Source organism: Choristoneura fumiferana, chromosome 7, assembly GCF_025370935.1.
Source record: "Choristoneura fumiferana chromosome 7, NRCan_CFum_1, whole genome shotgun sequence".
Lineage (NCBI taxonomy): Eukaryota > Metazoa > Arthropoda > Insecta > Lepidoptera > Tortricidae > Choristoneura > Choristoneura fumiferana.
The window spans coordinates 2822727-2845589 of record NC_133478.1 but is presented as its reverse complement, the minus strand read 5'-3'; the positions used below and the strand labels follow the sequence as shown (position 1 = coordinate 2845589).

The 22863-nt window shown below is 37.6% G+C and overlaps 1 protein-coding gene across 9 annotated transcripts in view; it reads left to right on the top strand.

Annotated features, from left to right (window-relative positions):
- The window catches only part of Klc (kinesin light chain), a 76306-nt gene extending 54997 nt beyond the window's left edge, over positions 1–21309 (top strand). For 4 of the 9 annotated variants that reach the window (XM_074089820.1, XM_074089821.1, XM_074089817.1 and 1 more), the window contains 11 exons: positions 665–867; positions 3248–3375; positions 4182–4410; positions 5346–5479; positions 6192–6316; positions 7435–7560; positions 8107–8185; positions 11560–11681; positions 12370–12486; positions 14889–14957; positions 17069–18843. In XM_074089820.1, the coding sequence (XP_073945921.1) occupies positions 665–867; positions 3248–3375; positions 4182–4410; positions 5346–5479; positions 6192–6316; positions 7435–7560; positions 8107–8185; positions 11560–11681; positions 12370–12486; positions 14889–14957; positions 17069–17155 (1419 nt within the window). In that variant the 3' untranslated portion in view covers positions 17156–18843. Of the gene's footprint in view, positions 1–664; positions 868–3247; positions 3376–4181; positions 4411–5345; positions 5480–6191; positions 6317–7434; positions 7561–8106; positions 8186–11559; positions 11682–12369; positions 12487–14888; positions 14958–17068; positions 18844–19595; positions 19776–20898 lie in introns of those variants that run through there. The other 5 variants (XR_012451548.1, XM_074089819.1, XM_074089818.1 and 2 more) reach the window with 5 other exon arrangements.
- The last annotated feature ends 1554 nt before the right edge of the window (positions 21310–22863 follow it).

Here is a 22863-nt window from a genome sequence, read left to right as displayed (position 1 = left end):
AATGAGAAAAGGATTAGCTTGGGTATGCTAAGCATAGACAAGATGAGCACCACATTTTCAACTTTTTCAAGCTTCAAAGAGAGATTTTTAAGAGTCCTTAGCTGTAACATTTCATCATTTTAATTTTCAGTATTTACTTTCGAAATAGCCGTACAGTCAAGTGCAGAGATATCGACATGGCCAAAGTTACAAAAACCCCCGACTTTGTCACTTCAAAGCTGAATATCTCAAAAACGGCTGAACCGATTTTGATGAAACATGTCTAAGAACCATCGCTAGAAAACTTGCTTTCAATTAAAAAAAAATTCAAATCGGTCCACTCGTTTAAGAGCTACGGTGCCACAGACACACAGCGGTCAAACTTATAACACCCCTCTTTTTGTATCGGGGGTTAAAAATATGTATACAAGACCTTAATGTTACTTAAGTGCACAAAGTCGTGTATACATATTTTTGTAACTTTGGCCGTGTCGTTATATTTGCAGTGGACTGTACAAGTACCGGAAAAGTCTGATTTTAATCTGAATACGAAGGCACTCAAATATTGTATTAACTTTATTATTGAAGCTTATTGAGGAGTACGATAAATACGAACAATCCGATAAAATAAGATGGAAAACCATTATGCAGTACACCTGTAAAATGTCGACTTTACCATTTCCAGGTGATGATGGCCCTGGCCTCCCACCTGCAGTCAGTCGAAGCTGAGAAGCAGAAGCTCCGCACGCAGGTCCGCCGCCTCTGCCAGGAGAACGCGTGGCTGCGCGACGAGCTCGCTGCCGCTCAGCAGCGGCTCCAGGCCTCCGAACAGCGCGTGGCGCAGCTGGAAGAGGAGAACAAACACCTGGACTTTATGGCCTCCATACGGTAGGGACCTTCAAAGTTATTCAACTGCTGCTGCTGACTTTTCTTTAAATACAAATCGTCGGTGAGCGTGCAATACCGCGTAACTAGCTTTTTAGGGTTCCGTAGCCAAAATGGCAAAAAGGGAACCCTTATAGTTTCGCCATGTGTGTCTGTCTGTCCGTCCGCGGCTTTGCTCAGGGACTATCAATGCTAGAAAGCTGTAATTTTGCACGAATATATACGTAAACTATGCCGACAAAATCGTACTTACAATAAAAATGTAAAATATTTTTTTTTTAGAGTAGGTATCTATAGACTTAGTGGGGGTGTTTTTTTTTTCTCATCCATTTCTCAAGTGTGGGGTATCGTTGGATAGGTCTTTTAAAACCACTACGGGGTTGCTAAAACGATTTTTCGATTTAGTGATTTATTTGCAAAATATTCAACTTTAAAATCTAAACCGGTGGGTGTAAAAATTTGAAAAAATTCAGGATGGTAGTAAATAGATGTAGTAAAGTAAATCAATCTTACAAGGGAATCTATAACGGTTAAGTTTTCTTGAGAATTATTAGTAGTTTAAGAGTAAATAGCAGCCTAAGGTATAAAATATACCTAAACTTGGAATATTCCGTACAAAATACGAAATCCTTAGAAAAATATTACTTATTTTTTTAGTAATGGCTACGGAACCCTATTTCGAGCGTGTCCGACACGCTCTTGGCCGGTTTTTTTCCATAAGGTTTCATTGTCACTGTTAGTACATTACAGTGTTAGAACTGTTAGTACAGTGAAAATTAAACCTTACGGACAAAGCTAGTTACGCGGTATTCCACGATCACCGACGCAATGTATCTTTTGCCCGAATGTTCATCTGTATCCGTGAAACTTTTCCACTTTCTTAACATAAAAAGTGGCCTGTGTTATGTTCAGTCAACTACAAAGAGATTGATAAGGCTGAAATTACAAAAAAATCTGTACACGACTTTATTGATATAGCATTAAGGTCGTGTTTACATAACTTTGTAACTGTGAACGTATCGATATCTTTAAAGTTGGCTGTATCTTTCTATTAGTGCAAGAATTTTTTAAATCGGCTCAGTACCGTCAGAGAAATTTAAACGATTTTTTTTTTCATTATATTAGTCAAGGTTCGGGAGTGGGGGCAGATTTTTTTAAGGGCTGTTTCACCATCCATTGATTAGTGTTAACTGGCGGTTAGGTGTGATGCCATCACTATTTGTTTTGTTCGAATAGACGGAGACGGCATCACATTTACTAGCCTATTCACTATTCACACAGTATACAGTATACTATTCACACAGTATACTAGCCTATTGCTTGTGTAAAGGTAAAGGATATATTATTTGGGTAGATCAACTATTTCTTGTTGTTACTCTGTCCCGTCAGCGAGGAGACAAAAGTAGTAGGTACAGTTTAACGCATTTACTGGCACCTGACTGGACTTGACTGACCACAGGTGCCACCGACGCACATGTGCGTTCAAAATGTATGAATAATTATGACAGCGGCACTGGGGGGAAGTTCCAAAAACGCATATATGCGTCGGTGGCAGTGAATGCGTTAATAGAAGAAAAAATGTGTCCCATTATACTAACAATTAGATGACCAATTATAGAAGGGGCTAAAACGACCACAAATATGCATGTTTGGCAAATTTTAATCTTGTAAAGTTACGGTTTAAAGAGTGACTCAGGAGAACGTAACTATAGCAACGAGTGACAAGAAAAAGATGATTTACCCCTTAACTAACTTCCCCTTAGTACGCCATTCAATGGCGCTAAATTAACTTTAATAGTCCCTCGTTTCTTAACCCAGCCCCTTTATTTTGTTAGGGCCTCCGCTAACTCGCGCGGGTGGACGGCTTGGCTTGGCGCGGCGTGGTAGTTTCATGCCTTTTTTATTTTATTATTCGACTGGATGGCAAACGAGCAAGTGGGTCTCTTGATGGTAAGAGATCACCACCACCCATAAACATCTGCAACACCAGGGATATTTATTGCAGATGCGTTGCCAACCTAGAGGCATAAGATGGGATATCTCAAGTGCCAGTAATTTCACCGGCTGTCTTACACTCCACGCCGAAACACAACAGTGCAAGCACTGCTGCTTCACGGCAGGATTAGCGAACAAGATGGTGGTTGCAATCCGGGCGGACCTTGCACAAGGTCCTACCACCTGCAATCATGTATGTGTATGTTGATAGAACAGCGCTGTCTGAGGCCTGCTTCTTGCTCTATTGAATTTGAAACCTATTGAAACACCATGTCGCGCTAAGTCAGGCCGTGTGTGTGTTAGCAGAGGCCCTTAAAGAAAATCAAACTACGGAAAAGATTATTAGCGAGAATTCTAAACTAAATATAATCTCCATTCATATTCACAGCAAATATGACAGCGACGTGACAGAAGAGTCGGAGACGAGCCGCAGCGGACAGAGCGAGAGCAAGCGCGACGACCCCATGGTCGATCTGTTCCCTGACGACGATCACGACGACAACCGCAACAACAAGTGTGAGTTACGTTCCTACAACACACAAATCAGAAGGACGTGGTCGATATTTTCTGATAAAATAACCTCCGGACTAAATATTTTTTTTTTTTTTTTCACAAAGAAACTATCCAATTGCTCTAACGCATAAACATTAGGTGTTAATTTCGCTTCCGTTTTGCATAATTAATTCTGAACTTCGGACGTAAATTTAACTTGTCTTTAAAAGAACTTAAAAAACTTTTGATATGTCGATCAGATTGAACATAATGCTGCACTCAGCACTTTATAACGTAGTCGTGAGCTTCGACTCTTTTAACCTCGTAAGGCCCAACTTTCTTAATTTAGGACATACATCGAAGCTAATGTCAATTTCACTATCCAATATCCCAGCCTATATACGTCCCACTGCTGGGCACAGGCCTCCTCTCAGAATGAAAGGGCTTGGGCAGGTTTGTGCAGTCTCACGATGCTTTCTCCTTCACCGCAAAGCTCGTGGTAAATTTCGCATATGAATTTAGAAAAACTCACGAGGGTCGAGCCGGGGTTTGAAATCACGATCCTCTGCTTCGAATTTCACTAATTGACATTAAATTTAAAATTCTAATGATCAAAATCTGACGTGGGTGTTACGAGTTTAAGATAGGCCGTGTCATCTAACGCCCTTGGAATCATAATTGTATTCACCATTTCTTTCTGTCAAACGGTATAGAAATGAAGGTGGGAAGATATAGTAAAAGCGATCGCGAATAGAAGCATAGTATACATAACTTTCCATAACAAAAATCACCCCTTTGCTTTCCCTTCTACAACTTAAATTTTTCCCCAGCAATGTCCCCGACCCCGCCGTCGCAGTTCGCCCAGCAAGTGACAGCCGGCTACGAGATCCCGGCGCGCCTGCGAACCCTCCACAACCTGGTGATCCAGTACGCGTCCCAGGGCCGGTACGAGGTCGCCGTGCCTCTCTGCAAGCAGGCCCTTGAAGACTTGGAGAAGACCAGTGGCCACGATCATCCCGATGTCGCTACGATGTTGAATATCCTCGCGCTGGTGTACCGGTAAGTTAGAATGAGAAACTACCTAACCTACCCAAGGTACTCTTAGTACTTTGTATGATGATGATGTCAGTGTCGTGTCCGTCAAAGCAAACCTTTAATCTTTTGAACGCCACAGTCGGCAAATCACGACAGCTGAAAATCGTGCCATAGACGCCATATCGGCATTTCGCGGCGCCTATGGAACGATTTTCAGTTTTTTTTTGTCGTCTGTGGCCGATTGTGGCGTTCAAAAGGTGCTTGCTTATTTGTGTGGCTAGTCCTATATTACAGGACGCGCAATGTAATTTACAAGTTGTATAGCGTGGGGGAAACCAAAAAAGGTAAATTTCTCTCCAGGCGGATGTTATACTGGCATATTCTTTGGCGTGTAAGATGATCGATGGATATATTTGATTGATGCTTAAACCAGTTGAAAATAAGGCACTTGCAGAGATAATTAGTCTCGATATCTTTTGTAGGGAATGTAGACTATGTTTATCTTTCTTGAGTTTTCAATATTTCGACTCACGATTTCCGGTAATTTTAGTGCATTTAATTGATTTGTGTTAAAATTGTGCATGGTCTAAATGAACGGAACAAACTTTCATTACACTGATTATTATTTGTGATGTTTGATTATATTTTGAACTAGTTGTAGCCCAAAATCGGGGCAGTAATTCCAGAGATTACCCCTTCTTTATTAACTAAGAAATAAAGTGTATCTCTTCATTTACTTATCAGTGATACATAAATAAAGCAAGCAAATGCATAGATGTTTTACACATTTTACTAAAGCTTCCCGCAATACACCTAAAAATGGCACAAACGTGGAACAATGTAATATTATGTAGTATTTGATGTCTGCTATTGCAATCCCTGCAGCCAGATGAGAAGTTATTGCTTAGTACTGTGCAGTAGTTTAAGCTATCTTACGAAACCAATATCTTTTCCCTCAGGGACCAGAACAAGTACAAAGAGGCGGCTAATCTGCTAAACGACGCACTGTCCATTCGCGAGAAGACTCTCGGCGAGAACCACCCCGCCGTCGCCGCCACTCTCAACAACCTGGCTGTCCTCTATGGAAAACGAGGTATGAATAATTGTGGTTACTTTACACTTTAGGTCAGATGCTGGGCGATGCTGAACTATTTGCACTGTAGTGTAAAAACTCAAGTCTTTAGTAGATTTTCAAGACTAGGACTCGTTAGTCACATGAGTCCGAGTCCTTTGAGTCTTTTGAGTCCTTACTTGAGTTGGTGTATTATAAATATTATAATAGGTAATACTGGGTGATTTTATATCGTCATCCATATTTATTTACTAATCTGATTGAAAATAAATCGAGCTATTCGATGGACTGTCTGTGTGAATTGCATCATGTTTGATATTATAAAATCCTAGCCAAAATGGAAGGCCCTGGGGCCAAGGTTAGACATGTACTAAAAATACGAATGATGTTCAATAATGTATGTATTTATCTAGATAAGTATGTTTATCCGTTGCCATAATACAAGCTTTGCTTAGTTCAATAGTAACTCAACTTATATTATGATTTATGGGTGTCCATGGATGGCGGTGATTGTGGTGATTGCTTTCAATCAGGTGACCCGCCTGCTAGTTTTCCCTCTATTTTATAAAAAACATAAAGTATCAATTGTCCTATAAAAAAAAAACAACTCATCCACTGCATTACAGTGCCACTGCAAGGCACAGGCCTCACAAAAGGAGAGGCATTGAGGCGTAGTTCCCACGCGCGCCCAGTTTGTATTGAGAACTTCACACACACATGTCATATACTACAGGGAAGTACCGCGAGGCGGAGCCTCTATGCAAGCGCGCGCTTTGCATCCGCGAGGCCGTGCTGGGCCGCGACCACCCCGACGTGGCCAAACAACTCAACAACCTCGCGCTGCTCTGCCAGAACCAGGTATGCTCGTCAGCCATCGGCCCACTACTAGCCTTCTAAAGCCCAGCGTAATAAATTGTGTGTCTAAACCTAAACAAAAGTCAATGTCAATGTTTTCTTGGTTGAAAATGATTCTTGGTTTGGATAGATATTTAACTAAATGTAAACAAACTTCATCTGCCAGATTTGGTACATTCAATTATTTTAAACATTTTACTTATCTATCATTGTAATACAGACTAGACTAGTGCATTTCAATACAGCAATGTAAATGTTGAGATAGTTAATTAAGAGTATTTCAATATTGAAGACACTAAGGTGATACAACCATCCATTGATTAGTGTTAACTGGCGGTTAGGTGTGATGCCGTCTCTATTTGTTTTGTTCGAATAGACGGAGACGGCATCACATTTTACCGTCGGTTATCGCTAATCAATGGATGGTGAAACAGCCCCTAATTGACGTTGTTTTGTTTTCATTTAGTTAAATACCAATCCAAACCAAGTATAAGTTTAAAATAAATAAATACAGATAGAGTGAATAAGTTATTCGCCATCCGATGTGTCAAATCAATTATTGTATTAAATTAGTGACATTTTCATATCCGTTAATATGAAACTTTATCATTTAGTATCAAATGTCAAAACGGCTGTATGATGGGTATAGTCATGTGGGGTTAACGTACGCAGTGGGTGAGTGTACGTAATCACATACTATTTCGGACTGAAAGAGAAGAGAAGAGAGCATGATATGAATGTGAACTTTTCTGATAAAATGCGATAAAAAACCCATCATACGCTATATTTGTATGCGAGAACAGGTTTCTCCCAAGGCGTGGTACTAAATTTGGATACCGTATGTTCTCTTGGCCCCAGTTGAAGCTCCATTATGTGGTTACAGGCGTAGGTAGTTGTTTGCGCAAGCCATTTCCGCGTCCCATAGGGCACTTGCGATCTCGCGAGATCTTTCTATTGTTGCCCGTTTGGCCACGGCAAGTACGCAGATAGGCCAGAACGCGCTGCGTTGTGTTACGAAAATGGGTCGCCCGGGTTCAAAACCAACTTAAAAGGCCATTGGTTGTCAATAGGTTACCACGGCGTTTTTTACTTTGTTTATAAATACATCTGGTTTGTTACAGAACAAGTATGAAGAAGTAGAGCAGTATTACCAGCGCGCGCTCGAGATCTACGAAAGCAAGCTCGGCCCCGACGACCCCAACGTGGCCAAGACCAAGAACAACCTCGCCTCCTGCTATCTCAAACAGGTAACGTTCATTATTTTCACCATCATCATCAACATAGCAGTCCACTGTTAGATATAGGCCTCCCCCAATGAGTGCCATTGCGCCCTGTCCTCGGCTTGACGCATCCAGCTTCCTGCTGCCTTTTGCAGACATTCACTCCACCTGGCTGGAGGAATTCCTACACTACGTTTGCAGAGACGCGGTCTCCACTCAAGAACTGGTTTACTCCACCGCTTGTTGGTTCTTCGGCAGATATGGCCAGCCCACTGCCACTTCAACTTGATAATTCTCTGAGCTATGTCGATGACCTTAGTTCTGTGGGATTGATTTGGAAGTTGATATATATATATACATTGTTTGGATAACAGTGCAAGTACAGCCAAGAAAAAGTAAAGTTAGCCGAAAGGCTTGTATTAAAATCTTATTTATTTTCGTGCTAACTTAAATCAGCGTTTATTTTGCTACTTGTTTTTAAATGAGCAAAAAGATCCGCAGTTAAAATTCAAACACGACTCATTTTTGTTAATTTTGACAGTTATTACACTACACCATGTATTTTGTGTTCAGGGCAAATACAAGGAAGCTGAAACACTGTACAAGCAAGTGCTGACGCGAGCGCACGAGAGGGAATTCGGAACTATCGATGGTAAGTTCTTTGACACACTAGTGCAGTAACTTATAAACTTGAAATCAAGTCATACTTGCACACATTTTGGAACAAATTAAATGCGCAGTTTTCAACCATATAGTATAGTGTAGTCGAAGAAACTGAATCGCGTACCAGGGTAGAACTTTTTCTCTGTAAATATCATGTTCACATTCCACAAATCAGCTAAAGAAATTTATTTCCATGCTGACACACTTTCCAGTTTCCTCTACTGTACAGAAAATAGTTGTTCAAAAATTGTGTGCAACATTTGATCAAATATCTAACGTAAAATAGTAATGACGCCGATTGTAAGTAGTTTTTGTCTCCTATTTAATTTAATTAAAAAAAACTTTATTCTGCTTTTAATTATTATTTGATCGCTTTTATTTTAATATTTATTTTTACCATTTCAGAATACATAACGTCATTAAATATAAAGCAAAAAAAATAACCAACCGCATAGTTTAACAGAGATGCGGCGGGCGACATTCCTTAATGCATAATACGAATAATAATTAATGCTTATTTAATTATTATAGATATTGTCTCGAAATAAAATATAATTAGGCAAGTTGTGATTCAACAAAGTAAACGTGAGCCAGGACCAGTTTCCAGGTTGTGACATAATCGAAATAAACGTTCCTGGCAATTATTCTGTAGGAATATTCAATTGATTTGAAACTACTTCATACACACATCCTTACAAAATGGCTATTCAGCAAAAAGTTTTTTTTTCGTGTTTTATTTTTGTCTCCTATCGGGTTGACGTTTACTTAAAGCTTAACTTTAACTAGTTTTTTTTTGTAAAAAAGTAGTTCTTTGCGGTGGTGGTTATATTTAATAATAATAAATTCTGTAGAACTTTAAAGCTCAAAATCCCTTTAGCGTTTGGTTGTCAATGCTACTAGACACTGAAATTGGTCAAAAACTGGATATGAGGAGTTTTAGAAAACATCAGTTAAAATGTTGAATTTAAATAGGTACCTATGTTTTTTTTATTAAGAAATTTCAATATAAAACCACGAAATCATTTATGTTCAATTATTGAATGTCAATGAAATTTCTTACATTTTTCCGTTTTTATTTTAGCTACTGGGATTTTGTGCTAAATAATGAGGCTGTTATTATATTTTATACGATTTACTAATCATTTGTTGTATATTATAAATAAGTAGAGGAATACAAAAAATATATAAAAAAACGAAAAATATTTGCATGACTTCGTTTTACAATTAGTTGAAGATAGTGCGCTAATAATAATTGGCATGGGAAAAATTTGGTGCAAAATACATATTATTTTATTTTATTTGCATACTTTTGAAATATAATTGGTAACTGGGATTATTATTCTTGATTTTTTTATGCATAATAAATAATTATATTTTTTGATTGAGGAGCAAATAAATCATAAAATATATTTGTCAGATTCGATTTTAATCGATTTGAATACTTTGGATAGATCTCTCGATGCATTTTGTTTTCTCGAATGTTGGCACTTTTCGCTTCTAGTGCTATTTATTATAATTTAGCTTGCCATTAGTATAGGTTATTTTTGGATTTGTTTTATTAGGTTACAATATTTCGAGATGCAAATATATTTGTTGCTAGAAATATTAAGCGCCGAATAGACATACGAATAAGTTCGCGTAATTGTGGTCCGGCGAGCATTTTCACTTGTTGTTCAGTCAAGTTCATGAACTCAGGTGACACACAAGTGAAAAAGGTCGAAGAGTTAAAAGTACAGATGTAGTACGTAAAGGTTGTCCATCGTATTTTATCGGAAAAGTTGGTATTTATCACGATCACTTAATTAGCTTCAGTACTTATCGTGCAGGCGTACATTTTTCATTTTCACATTTTGACACTAAATAATAAAGTTCCATATTAAAGGATTAGAAAACGTCACTTATTTAATAGAGTACGGTCGCCGAGCAAGAAGAATTTCGTACAATGACCTTTCACTATGTGTCTGTCGCTCGCGCGTATTTTTTTACCGTCGCGCTCGCACAGATGAGTTTGTACGAATGCGACGTCAAATATTCACGCGCGAGTGACAGAGACAAGTAGTAATAGTCATTGCGCGAAATTCTTCCTGCTCGGCGACCGTACTCTTACCTACGTCGGGTGCCGTCTTATTCCGATTGAAAGGTGACTTTCCCGATGGCAAACCATTATGCACTACATACATCTGTACCTGAACTAGCTTGTATATCTGGCTCTTGAAACACACATGACACAAACTACTCTTTGTGCTCTCTGCTATTTGTGTCAGTACATAGATTATCAATGTATTTTATTGTTTGTTCATTTTAATTTTGACTTAGACTTGGCTGCGAACTGCGGTTCGTAGAATCAAGTAATTTTAGTAAAAAACAAGCGACCTGTGTTACCTTTTCTGAGTAAAAGGGAAACATTTACGGCTGCTAAAAATAATAAAAAAAGTCCTTTATATTGTTGCCAATGTAGAATAGGTAGTAATTTTGTGATTGTAACATAGTGCCTTGTTTTAAATATAATATGTTTGTATACAGGGTTCCTAATTACAATATAAAATGCCTGTAGTGTTATTATTTCAGATTTATATTGATACAGTTTTTCGTATTCAAGTTGGGGACAAATTGGTGATAGAGCTACTAGTAATTGTTTATTTATCGTTTATGCATAATGTTTGCTATTTAACAATGGTATCTTTTTATATTTAGGTACCGATCTTTATCCTTTTTGAGTTACCAAAACTGAACCAGAATAAATATTTAGAGTTAATACTAAGTCTTACGTAATCTACATTTTTGCTAATTTGCCCCCATTTCAATCCACTAATTGTTGAATTTTATATGATAATGTAACTATTTATTTTCAATAGTTGATTTTTTAATAATTTTATCCGTTCTGATTATTAAACAGAGATCGTAATATTATTATTTTATTTTGAGACCCGCTTTATGAACAGTCGCCGGTGGTTTTAAAACTTATCTTAGGTAAGTGACACAAGTTTGGATTCAGTGTGGCACAGGTAGGAAAGGCCATGATACTTTTAAATATTTCTTTTCTGTACATTTGTTTTAGTGCTTCTGTTTTAGTCGATCTGTGTCACACCTTCCCGACTTGTGTCACATTTATTTTATATATTTTTTACCTGACTGCGTGATAGTAAAATTATAATACATCACAGAGTCTCTTGGGTTTAAACGTCTCACCAAATATAACCTTTCTCAGAAACTACGCCGAAAAAGTCTAAATTATTTTTGTCTAAATAACTACCTTTTCAGGCGATGTAAATTTCACTCCAAGGATCATATCACGCAGTAAGGATAGAAATCGTATTGATTAACTTCAACATTATCTTATTCTAAGCTCGTTCCACCTTTCAGGAGACAACAAGCCCATCTGGCAGGTGGCTGAGGAAAGGGAGGAGAACAAGCATCTGCAGAAGGAGAACGCGCCGTACGGGGAATATGGCGGCTGGCACAAAGCTGCCAAGGTATTCTTACATGTACATATTCTTTTATACCTTTATTATGTACGCTAGTTGCTTTGCGAGAGTAGTTTATTTGTAGAAGCTGGGTTTGATTGTAGATATATAATCTAATACGTACGCACTATGCGGTTAACCTGCGGTTTGAGCGCGCCGTCTCTTAGCGATACTCTGAAGACGCACGGCACCCTAAAACTGCTCGGATAACTGCATAGTGGGTACGTAGCCTAACGGTTACAATTTTCCCACCGCCCTAATGTCTCATATCGTAATGCCACATAATTTTCACCGAGCTTTCTACTACCACCTCTCCCCCAAAAGCCTTCACCGCCCACAAGGGGTGTTATTGTTTCTTATATGTACATGTTGAAAACCTATATGGGCATATGAATAGAGTTAAGCTAAATGTTTTTGAATATTTTGTCCTCTCAGCTATTGCTGACAATGACTGTACCTAAAGGGTGCTTACCTCTTTCTAAAGCCCTGGTGTTCGTCCGTCTGTAACAGGGCTGTTTTTGAATCATAATAGAAAATTAAAAATTTCTCATTCATGTCATTAACTTCATATTCCATAACCTCATTAGTTGTTATGTTAGGAAAACAATAAGAATGCAATTCATTATGCGTAACGCTGTTAATAAGCCTGAATCAACTCTTAGTGATATAAAGAGCAAGCGCCAGTGGACTGACCTGAACCCCCCGGCAGGTGGACTCTCCGACGGTGACGACGACGCTAAAGAACCTGGGCGCGCTGTACCGCCGCCAGGGCAAGTACGAAGCCGCGGAGACCCTCGAGGACTGCGCCCTCCGCAGCCGGAAAGAGGTACATCAACTATAACCCTCCTTGGAGGATTTAAACTATTTAGATGGTGCGAGAATGAAATCTAATACACATAAGGCCAATACGCTCGTCCGAGAGTTTATAAAAAAAATCGTCGCTTTAAGATCCGACGTTGGTGCCATTTCAAAGAACTTTACATATACTTTACACTGGTCAACGTCTTAAATCCAACGTGCTCGATAAAAAAGCGTTGTCGTGTGAATTGAACATTCGAAAAAACTTACGTGTGAATTGGGTCTTGGCGTATCGAAGCGCGCGCTACAGTTGCACACGTTTTAAGAACTAAAACAACTGTGTTTTGTGTTGTCTTGATTCCTGAAATGCGCGTTTCCATAGTGCTCTTTTTTTAACGCTCGGTGTGTGACGATCGATCGTCTATAAATTCATAGCGCGGGTAGAAATGTAACAAAACGCCCACGATATTTCTCGCACTGTCTAAATGAAATATGACTAATAGAGTGGCAACGAAATTTGGAAGCTCAATAATGATGTGTATTTAAAAACAATACTTTTCTGTTAGCAGGCCAGTATTTTTTTTTCTACTCTATTGGTTATGCGGTAGTATATTCCTACGCTCCTCCGAGCTTATAATAAATATACTTAAATTGATCTTTACGTTTAACAATTACTTAAATATTATTTTGCTTCTTGCAACAAACACGCAATCTTAATTTTACATATATATGGAATATAAGTAGTATATATTTACAGCATATTAATACGCTGTATACAGTAATATGTATGCTAGTCGCAGGGCACTATTTAACACGATACAATATGTTTGCACGCAGCAAGTGGCTCGCGTACAACAAGTAAGTTCTACAAAAGAGCTACACATATATATGCCACTAAACGCTAGCTATTATATAACCAAAATGTACGCAAATATTTTCTTTAGCTAATAAAAGCTTAAATGTAGAAAAAATTAAATATTTTTATTTAGAATAACTTTTGCATCTAAATTGTGCCCTTAGAATTTTATGTGCAATTCTTATTAGAAATGTATTTAATAATTTGCTAATTTATTACGTTTATCTTATTTTGGATATCTTCAGTTTTGTGACTAACATTGTGTAACTAGGTTGACAATGATTCTTATTTTTTGTGAATTGAACATTTTCCAGTTCTTCAGGTTTTTTTTGGGTTAGTAGTAACCAACAAGTTTTCAAGGATAATGTGAACTCGGTTATATTTATTTATGGTAAAACGGTTTTTGTCGCTTAATAATAAAAAAAATATATACCATCGTATTGCAAAAATACTCGTGGTTGCGTCTGGTCGAATCCCTCTCTGCTAGTTCGTCTTGTCTAAGATTCATCATAGTTTTTTGAAACACTATTATTTTGAAAATGGAATACCTCTTATGTCATCCAATTTGTACCTTAAGCTAGCATAGGAATTACTTCAAATGCCTGCTGGTCATTGAAATTGTTTATTAAAAATGTTTGTTTTACACGTAAAGTCGTTAGTAAGCGGTGAAATTACGTCTAGGTGTTAGTAGGTACATACACCAGTGTGTACTAAACCGATATCCTTCACTATTGACTCGATATAATACAAATTGATCTGAATAGAACGTAGTCAACCTAAGCCTAAACTAGGATACTAAAGTAGCCTGTATCTTAGGCAAATAATAATTTAGACTTAAAACATAAGTGATATTAACAATTTATTTCTTCGTGTTTCGCAAATATACAAGTAAAAATTCAGCTATACAACTATCCTAAAACATTAAAACAATGATGGCGGCTTCAATATTGTGATGGCGATTCAATTTAGAATTATCGTGACCTTATGTCGCTATCGCTTTATCCTTATTGAAATGCATTTAAAGTTCATGCCAATCATGTTTATGAATACAATAAGGTGATAAATATTTTAGTAGAAGCCGTGGTGGCCTAGTGGTTTGACCTATCTCCTCTCAAGCAGAGGGTCGTGGGTTCGAACCCCGGCTCGCACCTCTGAGTTTTTCGAAATTCATGTGCGGAATTACATTTGAAATTTACCACGGGCTTTGCGGTGAAGGAAAACATCGTGAGGAAACCTGCACAAACCTGCGAAGCGATTCAATGGTGCGTGCGAAGTTCCCAATCCGCACTGGGCACGCGTGGGAACTATGGCCCAAGCCCTCTTGTTCTGAGAGGAGGCCTGTGCCCAGCAGTATAGGCTGGGATGGTATTTTAGTCACACCTAAAGTCCTCTTAATCAATTCCCAAGTGTTTCGTCCTGACCAAAGGTAGAATTTTCAATTATGTGTACAGTTGTTTACTTCGCCACCCGTGACTTAATAAGCTTTTTAATGATCTAAAAGTTAGGGCATCCTCTCCTAATCAGTGTTAGTAAGCGACATAAACCGTTTGACCGTATATGGTGTGTTCCCGAAGGCGTTGGACATCGTGAAGCAGTCCCGGCGCGGGCGGCACGCGCGCGACGACGCGCCGGAGCCCGACGAGGTGCGCGCGTAGGCCCCCGAATGTGCCGTCTAGTGTTCGCTTTCATTCTGTCCTCGTCATTGTTTGGTCGTGCATGGCGTTTGAGGAGTTTCGGCTACCTGATGCTTAACAATGAACCCCTTGGAGATGAGTTGGATGTGTTGTTAGTGCTAGGTTTTGCGGCACGGCGAACGTGTTCTCTGTCCATTGCGCGGCCGAGGCGCTCGTCGCATCGTGGTTACCTGGCAACACGCAATGAACAGAGAAAGTATTCGCCGCGCGCAGTCGCGTGTAATAAGTGCATTCTACTGTTTTTCTTTACGAGTTTTGAATAAGGGGAGGTTGTCTTAAGTGTTATCGCAAGGGAGGCTAGTTGATGTCAGGAAAAAGTGGCTTACATTCTACAAGCAATATTCAATACAAAAATTGCTATACGTAAATTTTGTTTGTGGTAACGTACTTATTTCATAATATTTTTTTCTAAATTGGCTAACATTTGACGACCAGATGGCCAAGTGGTTATAGAACCTGTCTACGAAGCTTGAGTTCCCGGGTTCGATTCCCGGCTGGGGCAGATATTTGTATGAATCATACGAATGTTTGTTCTCGGGTCTTGGATGTTTATTTAAGTATGTAATTATCTCTATAAGTATGTTTATCCGTTGCCTAGTATCCATACTACAAGCTTTGCTTAGTATGGGACTAGGTCAATTGGTGTCAACTGTCCCATGATATTTATTTATTTATTTTAATGGGTGAATATATTTTGTTTTTCGGTAGACGATTCTCCTAAAACTTTCGCAATTTTCTGTCAAATTGGTGTATTAAAAAGAACTTAAAAATTAGAGTTTTATTTACCTCGGCCTTTGCGATACGCTTTGCTAAAATTCGAGGTAAATAAGACAGGTTTTGTTAAGTTCTGTTTTTCTGTACAAACATGCATGGCTAATTTTAGTTACTGTGTCGTGTTTTAAAACATTTTTAATTGGCATAGCACAGAATGGGTTGTTCTTGTAATGGTATTTGTGTCGATGTTTTCATTCATCTCAGATCAATTTGATTTTCATTCGACGTTTCATTATGTACTAATACTGAGTAACTTTCAATAAACAGGATTAAAGCGAACTGTAACTGATGTATGTTTGCACATGGTTCCAACAGCGGCTTTCCAGCACCGTGTCTGCAATGTCTTTAATGTCGTATCATCACCTAAACATCAATGCACAATTTCCAGCAAAATCACGAATCATGGTCACCTTACACGCTATATTAACTAATATATCATTAACTGTTACGCTTTTTATTGTATATTTTGTCCTATTTCAATATTTATTTCTGTTATTTGACACTGATTTTCTACCCGACTGAGTAAAACAATAATTATAATATGATTTAATATATGCGCCGTCACAGTAGCATTATCCATCTCTTTCTATCCACCATATTCTACACTTTGCTAAGAAGTTATGGCGAATACGATTGTGATGATATTATGCGCCTAGTTCAACATATTATAATCATAAGAGATGTTTTTCATTTTCGGTAATCTAAAAACCTGGCTCTCTTCAAATGACAGTTTCAAATATTTTGACAAGTCATGGCAGCTCACGTGTCAACATTTTGAGATTTATGACTTGACGGCTTAGGACTTAAATGTTAAATTAGATTTTTTTAGGGTGACCCTAAATAATAATCTTAATCCCTAATCTTTCCCGGCCCGGATAATACCGTTATGGAAATACCGACCCTGTTTTTCGTGTACTGCCCATAGAAACTGACAGGAGCTTCTATGGGCGTGTACACGAAAAACAGGGTCGATATTTCCATGTCGGTATTATCCGGGCCGGGAAAGAGTGTCACCCATTTTTTACAGATATACTAAACTAGTAGTGCAAAAAACGTACTCTCTCTGTATAAATTTACAGTTTTTGTTTGTATGACCGGCTGTGGACTGTGAATATCTGATGTGAATGATGAAAACAAATTAAGTTGAAGAGCGAAAAGAGCAAAATAAAGAATGTCTTAGTTTCGTCGTCAGTTCAATTTACTCAGTCGGTTTTTCTCAATTCGATTTAATTTGGCAACACGCTTCCACCTTTAATTTGCGTTTTAATTTATTTTCTTTCCGTTAGGGTTCGAACCAAGCGAGCGAGCCACGCATGAACCTTAAGTCGAAGCTGTTTAACGCGCTAGGCATCAACACTGGCGCACCGCAGTAGTTTAGTTAGATATAAGTTAGTGTTTACGTTAAGCCACGCTTCGGCCGCGGGCGATGCCCTGCGCAAGCGACGGGTAATCTATTGTTTCTGTCACGTTAGAAGAACCTGGTGATAAACCGACGTAAACGTACCTGTTAAACGAGTCTAACAATGGTTCCGTTATTGACGCGTCAGCGTTTCCGCGCTGTATGCGTCAGTGTTGCGGACCGTTCTTTTATACGTGACAGGAATTGTACGCATTTTGGAGTCGTAAATTGTTAAAAATTGAAAATATACTGATGTTGACACATGTATTAGTAGGGTCGTCTGTACTGGATGGACGATGGAGCGTGCTTGTTCATGAATGTAGACAGATGACCCGAGATGTGCTACATAAGTTGCCGCTACAAGATGAATAGACCTTTTCTATTCCAGCAAAGTGCTTGTTACTTATGATATGTCCTGCTAGATGGCTAAATACTTTAATTGCATTTATAATTTACAGGGAAACTGTATTTGCTGTTTAAGTTCGATGGTAAACATAAGTGGTCTGTTTTTGTAGTAGCTGCAATACTCCCAAATAGTATTATTTTCACTGACGGGCTATGAATCCATGTGTTAAATTATGTAGTCCGATACTTAATATTTTTGATGGTATACGACAACATTATGGCTAAATGATGTCACTTGCACTAAATGTAAACTTACTTGCTCATAGTTCGTGTCGCCCGCGGCCTACCTTTGTCGCTCCACACGTATTATTTTGTATTGCAAATGACATGAATAGTGCATGAGGGTGAATGGTCATTTGCCAATATTACTTAGCAAAATAATCTGTGCTGGCTCACTAAGATAGCTAAGAACTATTTATGTTAGCATGCTGTAAGTATAATTTTATGAGAGAAATCGAGAAAATATAAAAAAAATGCAACGCTGAAGTTTTATCGATGCGTCCTAACCGTCCGGAGATACTGCGAGAATATTATTTTTAATTAGAGATTTATAAGACGGTGCGGATTTTAACAAATTTTACGATTATGACCCGAGAGTCGCGGTTCTGTTAAACTTACACTAATAATTTTATTTTAGTGAGTTATGAACCGTATTTAACAGAATAATTAGTTGAAATTGCATTTATTTAATAGTGGTGTGTCGGAAATATTATATTTTATAATTTGCAAACGTTAACAACGATTTTATTTTATATTCGCTGGTTTAATTAAACTTTAATTCACTTATGTCAGTGCTCTTAGTGTAGAGAACGCATGCTCGTGATTTTATTTTTGTGAACGTTTTAATTTATTTTATTGTTTGCAATGCAGATTCAAATTTAATAGCTATTTAAATTATCAATAACAATGCTTACATAATGTCATTCCAATGTTAGTGTATATCGGTCTAAGCTTTATGTGGGAGTAAGTGATATAGTATAATATTTTTATATACATTGAAATGTTTATATTTGTATGTGGGTGCTGCTTGTGAATGCAATTTTTTACTCTATGTACACTAGATTATAATTTTACAAGAGACATCGGTACCCATACAGGTTTAAACTAATTCAAAATGTACCTAGGTACCACGAATCTCTAGTAAATTGGCGCTCTGTCACAATAATTGAAATTATTGGATTTTTTTAAGTGTCTCGATATCACATCGATCTTAATTATGATAATTTTTAAATTGTTAATAAATATTTATGTAACATTTTCTTTTGTTTTTTATTTTATTTTTTACTTCTTAACTCTGAAAATCACGGTAAAAGGTGAGTCTACAGTGTTATGCAATTTATAGCCCACGAACTAAACACTAAAATTAAAAATAGTTTCTAAAGTACTCTTCATACACACTACAAACTGTAGAAAGAGATGACACTATTTTCATTTCACTTATTTTTTGATAACAAACAACATTTATATTGACGGCTTTCGCTGTTGTCGTAGACGCATGTAGGTAATCGTTCACTTTGGATGTTCCATATATTTCATACCACACTTTATAACATCGTAGATCATATTGTTAGATATATATTTACCTTGATTTAATTAGTTCCATTATTGGTGTTAATTCTTTTATCGAAATTTATTATTTTCTCCATGTCCAAATTTCACTATTTTGAAAGCCAAACTATACCTAAGTACTTACTATAAAGATTTTCTTTCAATTACTTACATAATCTTTTCCTTTAAAACAGACTTTAAATCGGAGAATTTAAGTCAATTTTCAGACGTCGCATCAAACCCGTAACCCGCCTGTTTTGAACTTTTCTAATCTTACATTACCATAAACAAACTTAAATGACAGATATTTTTTTATGATCAAATGGCGCCGTACCACTATAACCTCAAATTTAGCGCCCCGAATACAAGTACTTTAGTCATACAAAAGGCATTTACAGTTAAATCAGCCAATTCGAATAAAGTGCGTCCGACTCTAAATTTATGTAAATACGAATTTCTAGTTGAAACAAAATGGAGTGTAAATTGCATAACACGGGGCGGCAGGAGCGGCCGGTGAGCCGGAGCGCGAGTTTTTCCAAACTGCGCGACTCGCTGCGTCGGTCGTCCGCCAGGCTGTTCAATCGCCTCGCGGGCCGCCACTCCGCCTGCCTGCCCGACGTAGACTACTCAGATCCAGACAGGTAATCACTAAATGGTAACAATAAAGTAAAAAAATCTCTGATGAACAGGTCATTCATTTGAGCAGAATTTTAAGGCGCTTACAGCAGCTGAACATTTCAAGAAGATATAATTTAAAGGGAAATAAGCGTTTTGTTTATACGGTCGCTGAAAAAAAAAGCACAAAATAAATGATTTAGTCTTCAAGCCTTTAACAATATTTTGGATGATTGAAAAACTTTTATGTAAATTAATTACATATTTATATTAGTAATACTACAGTATAATCTTGTCGTTTTCTTATTTCATTTGCCTACTAGGTTCTTATTTTTGTTATGGTAAAATTGTCACATTTTAAATCTAATGCTTAACATTTGCTTATCAAACTTAAAAAGGGTCAAAACTGCGGCCGCTGGGAGTGCCCTTGTCCGCTTGTGTGCAGAAAAGTCGCCTTAAAATTGTATATACCTAGCAATAGCTGGCTGGCATAAGTGTTTTTGATTGGCCTTTTAGATACAGGGCTGCCAGACGGTTGCAAGACGAAATTTTAATGGACTCTTAACTTAAAAAAAACCTAATGTTTTTAATGGACCTAATAAATCTACTTAGGAATTAATCTATATTGCGTAAGTTATTGTTCCATTAAATTTTTTAGATAGTTAAACTACCTACAACCTTTTTACCTTCACGTAGGTCTTGTAGTCCATTGATATAGACTTCTGTAAAGTAACGTCTGAATCTTTAAATGTTTTTTCTTAATTTAATACAGGGTACAAAGGTTGCTGACAGATTATTCTTTCTTAAAGTAGTTTAAATGCCTGGTAACATAGTGATAGATTAATGAATGAGTACTTGGCAGGCACAACAGTTGATGACCTGTTACGAGTGGAACTTGGCATGTGTATAGCTAGTTTCAAATAGTTCCAATCATTATTACCTACTCTAAGTGAGTACATTAGTTCTTTTTTTTTCATCTGGATTAAAATGTTTTTGTACCTATTGTACAGCGAATTATAGTAAATATTTTTTTTTACGCAAACCGATGCTATGCAACTGCATTTCAGTTGTATTGTTGCGTTTTTGAAAGGTAGTTTCACCTTATGACTTCACTCTTGTGTTCTTACAAAACAACTAATATTTCCACAGCTTGAAGCGCGCAAGCTCCCTGTCCTCGCTAAGTAACTCCACTACCGACTCTCCAACTAACGACAACCAACGGTAGCAAGCGAGCAAGATACGCACCGTCGTCAAATACACCACATTTACCTTCGTGAGGATCCTGGCACTACAGACGTGACCATAGTAGCGGTGTGAAAAAAAGATGAACTGTCATAAAGTGGCGGGAATTTTCGTCCTGAAACTGCACTTTTAAAACAGGCCTTATACTATGAAGGGCAAAATTCTAACTTCGTATCTTGCTGTCTCGCTGACGCTTATAATTATTATTTAATATTAATACGACAGAGAGAGGGACGGTAGGTATGATACGAACTTCGATTTTCGCATTCCATAGTTTGGCTTAACCCGAGTTTATACTTGCAAGAAAAATCGTGCAAGTTGCATTACATTGCTGCGCTCGATTGACCACTACAAACTTGTTAGCTTTACGGCCTCGCAATGTAATGCAACTTGCACGATTTTTCTTGCAAGTCCAAACTCGGCTTTACGAGTTCAACCTGACTTCAATTCAACTTGCTACGAGCTTACAGCTAATTTTCATAGACTGATCGAGGTGAGGGGAAACAAATTGAAGTCTCGTTTTACTTTTCAAAAGCTGTTTTTTTACAAAGAAAAATACTACCTACTTCGATCGTTAATTTAATTATCGTTACGCCACGACAAACCGCTTTCCCCGCTTTCAGGTGTTTTGTAAGGCAATCTCGATACTCAGGCAGTTTCAAAACGTAAATTTCACATTTTATGACCCAAGTTAGTAACTTAAATAGTAACTTGTCTTATAAGAGATAATCACGCTTGATATCTACAATAAATTGCGCTTATCGGGGAGCGATTTTGAACTCTTCTTCTACTTTTCACCGCAGTGGTATTAGTAAATAATCTGGATTTTAATTAAGGACTTTTTATGTAAGTTTAAGTTGTGTTGTGATAGGTATTGTTTAAGATCCGATACAATATGGTTTTCTCAAAAATTAATGCGTAATATAAGTACGGCTAATATCTGCCTTACCTCCTCTTTCTGTGGTATTACAAAACATAGACAACTGTTGAACACGTGTCAGTTCATACAAATCTGTAATTTTAGGCATACCTATCTAAGCCGTGTTAGTTGTAGTGTGGCCACTTAAAGTTAGCCGCCAGCCGGTTAAATTACTCTCAGTAGAATGGAAGGGACAAAATCGTTCGGAAACTATCGCATTAAGCTTTAATACGACGCAATATAGCTTGAGTGAAGAGCAAATCACGAGGGTACGTACTTTTTAAATCACTAATTCTGTTAACTTATGTTTACTTTAAAAACCATCTCAAAGAAGTACCTAATCCCTCACAGTTTTGTGAGATTTTTTTAATTTGTGTAGTTTTTAGTACCTAAGGCATTTTTTTAGAAGTACCTACATAAGGCGCCGGCTCTAGCACTTGATCAAAGTAGAGCGAGATTTTTTACACCGCTTCCGCGTCTCTCAAAAGGTGCCATCAAATTTTTATTTTGTATTGAAAACTAAGTATACTTGGTTTTAACTAAATGTAAACAAACTTCAGTTGCCAGATTTGGTACACTCAAGGATTTTAAGCGTTTTACTTATGTATCATTGTAATACAAACTAGACTAAGTAGTGTATTTCAATTCAGAAATGTAAATGCTTAGATATAATGGGGGAAATTGAATTTAAGACGCCAATTGCCATTGTTTTGTTTACATGTAATTAAATACATCCAAACCAAGTATAGAAAATGGCGCCAAACCCCAATTGCCATCTGACGCGTAGAGCGACCGGTCCTCAGTACCACTACCTTGAGTTTACAGTGACCGTACTCGATAGCGACGGCGTTTTTTTTTTTTTTTTTTTTTTTTAATGACAATATACAAGTTCGGTTAGAACTTCTCAGAAGTTAATACAGAATTGTGGCCTCTCGTTGCCAGTACAGTACAGT